Source organism: Staurois parvus, unplaced genomic scaffold (genome assembly GCF_062004578.1).
Source record: "Staurois parvus isolate SC_StPar_1 unplaced genomic scaffold, SC_StPar_1.0 ptg000237l, whole genome shotgun sequence".
Classification (NCBI taxonomy): domain Eukaryota; kingdom Metazoa; phylum Chordata; class Amphibia; order Anura; family Ranidae; genus Staurois; species Staurois parvus.
The window spans coordinates 1,805,656-1,814,074 of NW_028318033.1; the positions used below are offsets into that span (position 1 = coordinate 1,805,656).

At 40.7% G+C, this 8,419-nt stretch overlaps 1 protein-coding gene across 1 annotated transcript; it reads right to left on the reverse strand.

Moving 5' to 3' along the window:
• Positions 1–3,349: 3,349 nt before the first annotated feature.
• LRRC14B (leucine rich repeat containing 14B) lies at positions 3,350–7,994 on the reverse strand. The gene is made up of 2 exons (XM_089680219.1): positions 7,041–7,994; positions 3,350–4,887 (listed from the first exon to the last, which is right to left on the reverse strand). The coding sequence occupies exons 1-2, from the start codon at positions 7,931–7,933 to the stop codon at positions 4,245–4,247; spliced, it is 1,536 nt and encodes a 511-aa protein (XP_089536345.1). The 5' UTR covers positions 7,934–7,994; the 3' UTR covers positions 3,350–4,244.
• Positions 7,995–8,419: the final 425 nt, after the last annotated feature.

Genomic DNA, 8,419 nt, shown 5'->3' on the forward strand with positions numbered 1-8,419 from the left:
AAGGAATTTGATAAGAGGCATGGTGAGTATTGTATGAACAGGAGCCAGGCGCTGTGTAGTTTTGTGATAAAAATAATACACCTTGTATGGAGGTGTGCCTTTAATAAGTCATATGGTAAAACAATAATAAATAACCAGCCTGTGGCTTTAGGAAGCCAGGTTCCAAGATGGACGGCCCGTCCGCTCAGAGGGAAGCAGTGGAGTAGAATGCCTGTCAGTGCAGGGACCACGTTTACCCAACGTCCCAGCGTCCTGAATGACGTCACCACGATATGGAGAGACGGAGGGGGGGAACTCTTGCTGGAGCCGCAGCTTTAGAAGGAAGAGGCCGGTTGCTGGGACAACATGTTTCGCGCGCATGCGCTTTGTCAAGTCTCTCCAAGTGAGTATTGTACAGATATCATTTTGTCACAGGGTTTTGTAAAAGAAAAGAGAAAATACATTTTTTGTTTTCTTCATTTTCCAAAAACATGTGACAACAAATGAGATCTGCAAAACACTCTCCATGCCTCTTAGCAAATACCTTGGAGTGTCTACTTTCCAAAAAGGGGTCATTTGGAGGGGGGGCTTCTACTATCCTGGCATTTCAGGGCAATGTTAGAAGCTTATGCCACATGCCACCCAGCCTTTTCTGACACTTTTTGTTCACATGAAAAAACTTTTTTTGCTAGAAAATTACTTTGAACCCCCAAACACTATATATTTTTTTAAAGCAGAGGTCCTAGAGAATAAAACCGTGGGTGTTGACATTTTTTACATCACACAGTATTTGCCCAGCAATCTTTTGGGAAAAATACACTTTTTAGAATTTTAATGCACACAAACACAATATGTTGCCCAATTGTTTGATAAAATATAAAATATGATGTTATGCTGAGCAAAGAGATACCAAACATGACATGCTCGTGCAATGGCAACAAAGTACATACAATTTTATTATCGATAAGCAATGCTTTAAAAGCCTTTACAGGTCAACAATTTATACTTACACAGGAGGTCTAGTGCTAGAATTACTGCCGTTAATCTGACATTCGTGGCGATACCTCACATGCATGGTGCAACCACTGTTTACATACCGGCACGGGGTCAACGCTTGTGCACACAGGTGCGAGCACACAGGGGGGCAAGCGTGCTTTTTATTTTTTAGTTATTTTGATTTTTTTAATTGCACAGGCAATGCAGCCGTTGTCACTGCTCTCTTCACTATCCCGAAGCCAGTCACTGGGGAGATCACGTGACCAGGACGGTTACTCTACACTAAAATTTTCACGGAAACTAAATTATTGTGTAGTGCCCCTCCTGGACTGGGGTTGAGGATGACTTCCCTCCAACACAGGGCTAACATTATCTCCACTGTGGACATGGATCGACCCTGGGGTAGTCACGACAATGAACAGCATCAGTCATTTTAGTCTTTTCCTTCAATTTTAGTGCTGCGGTTCACAAGGAGAGAGGGTTAGGGCATAGGTCTCCTTTCGGCATCAGGGCTTCAGACTCTGGCAGACTTTTTCTCTGCCCAAGGGAGTGCAAGGATCTTCTGAGGACAGACACCAATCTCCCTCCAGCAGGATGTTGAACCCTCCTCAACCAGGCAGGGAAAGGCAGCTTGAGGAATTCTGTGTTAAGCTCCACACAGGTTCCAGGCCTAAACAGCACAAACCATTGTGTGCACTTTCTCAGGCCGCAGGGGAAAAAATGGCTTACCAGGACACGCCTTGAGCATTTATAGCTTCTCCCAGTATGCACCACTAGCATGTATCCTAGTGGTAGACAGAGAGCACATGAATGCTCAATGGCACACAATTATCAACGCCCCCATAAGTATTGCCTTGAATGCCAGTGACACCCAGTGGTAGCAGTAGGGGATGGCAGCAATGCTTAATTACTGCACAGAGACCTCTTTTGCTAGGCCAGTGAAGCCATGAAGATTATGAATGGGTTCCACCAATCACACAAAATCATGAGACCAAGTGACTTGTGTAGGCTGAAATTTCCTGTTCTAATTAATCTGGACTGTTTGTTGCAGGGAAGCCTACAATAGGCCACACTGGCTTCTGGCTGGCAAACTGGATAAGTGAGACTCTCAGACACCTTTTCTTAGTCTTTATATCTTTCATCAGAGTTTAAAAATGTCTAGTCTAGCCCAGAAACCTTCTACAGCTTATAATTAGATGTGTATCCACTTTAGACATTTGCTATGGTACCTATTGTGTGCACATATCACAGGACTGTTAACCTTAAAATACAGAAATTTTCACCTATTATGTAGCAGAATATTTTATCATTTTACAAAGAATGTTATCTGCAGCTAGAGGCCTCTCTACTCCTAACAGCTTTCGATCAGTGGATTTCAGACTATTTCAAAATGGCCACTGCAATTTTACTCTATGGAATGACCCCTAAAAAAGGAAAGACCTGTGCAAGCCTGAAGAATTTGTGACATCAGGGAAGTGAATGTTCTGCAATACAGTCCCAGAGGATATCAAGTGACGAAACGCGTAGAGAAGGGTCTTTGAAGGTGACGTCACCACGCACGGAGGTGATACGATTATGTCTTCATACTTGTATTAGTGATGACACTTGAAAATGTAAGTGTTCTATTTATGCTTTTATACAGTGAATTAGTTAACTATGTGAGTTCCCCTTTTCTTTTTCCTCTTGAGTGTTTGAGAAATACAATTGTCTGGTGAATCCTGAGAGAGCAGAATATGGCACTGCAGAGCGTTACTCCCAGAGCAACATGCGCTTCAGCAGGTTTATGAATTGACCAATGTATCACTCTGGTGAGCTTAATTAATTCATTTGGTAATGGAAAAGCAGTTTGGTGGTACTAAGAAGAGCTAAGAAGTTATTTTGCATGGGTGGACTGTAACACATATCAGATGGACATTTATAAAATTTATAAAAATTATTTAGCACTTTATTGGTATATTATTGCACTTTATTACTATTTTGCACAAGGGGAGGGGATGTTATATGATACTGATATTTTGTTATATGTGTATATGTTGCACTTCAGCTGAATTTGCACTTTATTTTTGGTCCATGGTTCATGGGTATATGGTATAATACTGTACATAGGGGGACATTAGATATTATGAGGCACTCTTTCTGTGGAGATAATTGAAGAGTTTTGCACTTTATTTCAGTGAGTGTCCGTCACAGTAACTATATAGTCTTAGGTTGTAAGCTCCAAGGATCAGGCCCTCCTAACCCTCTTGTATTGAACTGTATCATTGCTGTATTGTCTCCCTTTATATTGCAAAGTGCTGAGCAAACTGTTGGCGCTATATAAATCCTGCGTAATAATAATAATAGTTTAGGTGGATATCATATACCCAGTTACACATTTTGTAGAGAAGAAATGTATTTATTTATTTATTTATTTGATTGCACATTGAGAAGGTTTGTGCTGTTCCATCATTTACCAATACAGTCTTGGAAGAAGGAGATCGGTGATAGAACATTTTTTGAAGAAAGAGAGAAACTTCAGAGAGACATCCTGCGGTGTTCTTGTAGCCATATTCCTGTTGTTTGGTGCATAGAGGAGAGTACAGCGAAGATGGCGCAAATGAGAAACTGTTTTGAATAGCCACATACAGAGGAAAATATAGACAATTGTGTCTGTTGGATAATTAAACTGATTCATCTGAAAAGACCCCACATCTGTTATATCTTTCAGTGTGTAGTATTTTACAGAGATGGTATATTGCTTACTATTTTGTTACTTTTAAAAAGGAAATTTGCACTGTACAGTTGTCCAGGGCCCTAATGCAAACTTTTGGGCACCTTTGAGATTTATATTACAGTTAGCTCAGATCAATAAAGCAAAGTGAACTTTTATATTACGCTTGTTGATTATTGATTCTTCTTGAAATTATTGAACTTGGTGCTCTGTTTCCTTTAAACATTTTCTGAATTTTAACAGGCAGCTGCCCCTGCAGCAAAGGAATAAATTTCATTTTTTTTTTTTTTTACAATTGTCTAATTCACTGTGACATGGGATTTCAAGCGTGTTGCCAGTCCCAGGTAGATGTAGCCACATACTCATCAAAGCCAACACTCTTTTGGGTGTACTGCAGACACATTCTGTTACTGGGATTTTTAAAACTTTTAGCTGCTTTCAGCTCAGTCAGTATTGTTTATAGCTCTGAAGAGGATCAGTCATCTCTGATACTTAGAAGGATCCCTTCTGTTCACTATGTTTGTTGTAATTAAGTCTACACTTGCACACTATGTATTTACTATAATTTTTGCAGTGACGCAGTGAAACTCTGCAGGGCATCTTTAAATGATGTAAGTAGACATGCGCCCAATTCTCTGCTGGTCTCCTCAATTGCAGAATCAAAACTGCCAAACAGTGGCGTGGCCACCAGTATATCTTCTCGAGCAGCTTGTCGTAATATTCGGCACAGGGTTTCTTTGATACTGTCATATATCTGATGATCATATTTTATGAGGCTTGCTTCATCCAGGGGGTAGCTGACATCAGGAGGATAACAGTCTTTTGGTACAGGAAATTCAATGTACCTCAACACAGGCAGATTTGCCAAAACTCTGAATAGACGCCGAAGTGCTATAGCTGTGCTGGGGTTTCCAAGGAATTTGAATTCATACAGTTTGAGGCAATGCACTAGTCCCATCTCTAAAATATGAATATTCATATCTCCAATATCACATTCCTCCAAAATCAGAACCTTCAAGGTCTGCGAGGCCTTGGATAGAAGCTTAAAGAACGTTGATGGAAAAAGTTCTGCAATGTTGTGACCACTCAGATCCAACTGTTCTAAATGTTCTGCATGTAGGCTGTTTGCTAGGTAAGCCAGATCTACATAATTCAGAGAGCAGTTTCCTAGTTCCAGCACTTTGAGTGGAGTGTTCAGTGGACTGAAAAATAAGAATATATTTAAATGTTATATGATTTAGGCAGGGCTGCTGATACAAACCACGGGGCCCATACAGCCAACCTGACGCCCCCCCCCCAAAAAAAAAAAACCCCACAGTTTACTATGCTTCATTTATGAATGAACACAGGGAGGGATTTTTACCGATCGCTCATTGTGTTAATTCAGGAAAGGGAGGGGATGGTAAATGCAACATATTTACCAGACCTTTCCCCCACTCTGCATCCTGAACACAGGGAGTGATTTGTACCGATCACTCATTGTGTTAATTCAGGAAAGGGAGGGGACGATAAATGCGACATATTTACCAGACCTTTCCCCACTCTCCATCCTGAACGATCCTATTATGTGATTGCAGCTGCTGGTGGGAATGAGAGGAGTGAAGCCAAGAGCACTGTGGGGGTGGGGTCACACAGGGGGGAAAATATGGTGCAGAGGGGGGCAATTACAGGAATCAATCCTCTGTAAGTTTCTCTCTGCAGAAGCTGAAAGCCAGCAGGAGGGAGAGAAGAAGAAGCCAGCTTTCAGCTGCTGCAGAGACGACCATACAGGGAATCGGTTCTAGTAACCCCCCGGCTGTGCCAATAACCCTCCCTGCCCACATCAAATTCCCCGTTCTGGTACAGGAGGACTGGTGGTACCCCCTTATCCATGGCCCTGGATATAGACGTTATATCTCTACAATAGTGATTTCTCTGGGGATAAAAACAAATGAAAGGTGCCAAATAGACATGCTTTGTCCTATGTGCATCCCTGGAACAAACATTAAGAATCATACAACTAGGCCTAGAAAAGGCTACATAGGTCAAAGTCTGGGAACTCAGCAACTTACAGTGGTGGCAGTATCTTGCTTGTGTATTATGAATCACTGACCCAGAACAAGTATACATATCAAAAATGTTAAAATCAGAAGTCTTTATCTGCATACTTGTTCTAGGTTAGCGACACAAGTATTAAAATAAGAGGGTCACCTTCACAACTAGGTAACTATGATTCACAGAATGAGAAGTAACATTAGCAACCCTACATGCATCACTTTAAATGTTTTCTTTAATATCAGACTGGGAATTGCTTAGCAATGAGGCTGGCTTCATACATATACATTGCAGTAACACACTGTAATGAAGGGCACACTGAATTCAAGGGGAATTGTAAGGGAACCCCAGCACACAAGTAGTGTGCCAACAGACCTGCACTGCATCACACCAATATGTACTCTGCGTAAAAAAACAAATAAAGTTTGTGTCCTCCTAAATGAATGGTCTACCTTAATGCAACACAACTTAATGCCTGTGCAGTAGTAGACTACGATGGGCTGTCCAGGTATGAAAGGGGGTCTGAAAGTTGGCAATCCATTTCTGGGCCAGTTATTAGCAGAGACATTCTAAAGTTCTCATCTTGTCTCCATTTTGGTGTTGGGTGACACTGGTGTTAGTAGATGAAAAGGAGAAGATTGCGGTGTGTCCTTCTTAAAGGGCACTGATACATTTTCACTGTGGACTAACGTTTTTCCACTAAATACTGTTTATATCACTTTATTTATTTTTTTCCTAAAGGGGGTCATTATTTTAGAATTCACTCACAAAGGACTTTTTTTTTAATTCTTTTTTTTTACATAGTCATAATAATAATTTTCATATAAGTCTATGCTATAGCGCAACACTTATTATTTATTGGAGAGGATATCCTCTTTTGTGTTTGCTGCTCACAAATTGTTTTTTTCTGCACAGTTTTTGCGCAGTTTCTATTTTTTAACTATTTACATAATCTCCTATATCTGGAACTACAGGGTAATTGTCTTTGCTCCCAGTGGGAAATTGGGCAGTGGGGGAGTGCAGGAATATATAGGCCATTACAGGGGCTGCCAGTAGGGTGAACCTATTGCTTTGACATGAATGGGCCAAGGACATGTTCACGTTTAAACAAAAAACAGTTGAAACACAATAATGTAGAATTGACATTGACTATTATATTTGATCATAATTGACACATTCTTGGGTAAAACAACATGCGGAGGTTGCATGGCATTTTTATAATTGATGCATAGTGACTAAAATAGATACAGATGGAGGAGATCTGAACCCAGGGATAAAAAAGCCCTTATTACTTCTCTGGAATCACACTGTAAACATTTACCTCAGCAGTTTCCTCAACCGTCCTGTCAGCGTAGAAAATGAAAGACTCAGCTCAGTCAGATGAACCATGTGGCTTAGTTTTTCTCCAATGGTACATAAAACAGCGTCATCCTCTGCTGTGTAATTTGTAACATTAAATGCTCTTGCTGGTAAAGTCAATGAACTAAGCTGAGTGAAAGTGATGTTATTGAGAAGCACTTCCAGGTGATGCACTTCTAAGCGCACATTGTGAACAATTTCAAGTCTGTGTATAGAAGAGGGTTCAGCAAGTCTTAATATGTAAAAAGCCAAACTGTCTGCTCTAAAATCTACACAACGGATCTTTAACGGACTATGGCATCTCATCAATAATGCTTGTACTACAAGTTCATAGGTCTTCTCTGTAACAAACAAGTTACACATGACATCAACCTCAACATCAAAAACAGAAGGATTAAAATCAAGTCTTTGCAGCTCAATGAGAAGTTCAAAGCAGATCTGTGAAATCAGTTGAGTTCTTGCCCACCGCCCCAAAGTATTCTTACACTTGCATGGTTGAAACTGAACATCACGTACAGCTGTAAGGTCAAAAACTTTGAGTCTTTTAGAATATGTTGGGGAACAATTTAGGACGTAGTTCTTCAAGCCTTTGAGGCACGCGGTTAGACTGCGTTGGCATGCCCAATGACTAAGATCTTCAGGACAATCCACAGTTTTGCCCATCAGTTTGCCAAAGTTGAAAGCTTGTAATGGCCAGTTTTCCACTAGCATGGTGATAATTTCCTCTTTCTCATGCAAGAAACAAGCCTTCAGCAAGAGGGGATAAAGGTTATGGGCAACATTTTTGATGCTTAACTTGGCATACTCCGGCTTGGATATAAAAGCTTCGGCAGCGATAAATCTGAGCGTCTTCATTTTGTTTAGAGTCTCCTGTATGGCTTGGCTGTGGTGTTGTTATGGCTCTTCTGAACTGTCACAGTGTCATGCTCATTTATTTTTAGCAGCAGCTGACATAGGAATTTGTTGGGAGATGAAAACCTCCAGCCTCCTGTCACAGTCTTTTTTATTAGCAGGAGTTTCTTGGCCAGCACTTCTGTTGCGTTGGGTATATTGTAATCACATTAGTTGTGCAAGAGAAAGATGCAAACACACAGTGGGGCTGATTAACCACTTGAGCGCCAGAGGATTTACCCCCCTTAATGACCAGGCCTCTTTTTGCTACTCGGCGCTGCACTAATTCAACTGATAATTGCGCGGTCATGCAATGCTGCACCCAAACTAAATTTACGTCCTTTTTTTCACACAAATAGAGCTTTCTTTTGGTGTAATTTGATCATCTGTGCGCTTTTTATTTTTCACGCTATAAACAAAAAAAGGCCAAAAATTTTGAAGAAAAACAAT

Excerpts from the sequence above, each read along its gene's own strand:
- LRRC14B (XM_089680219.1), bottom strand. The coding sequence starts at position 7,933 with ATGAAGACGCTCAGATTTATCGCTGCCGAAGCTTTTATATCCAAGCCG. Across the intron at positions 4,888-7,040 it reads CGGTTGAGGAAACTGCTGAG|TCCACTGAACACTCCACTCA; the intron begins GTAAATGTTTAC and ends CTTATTTTTCAG.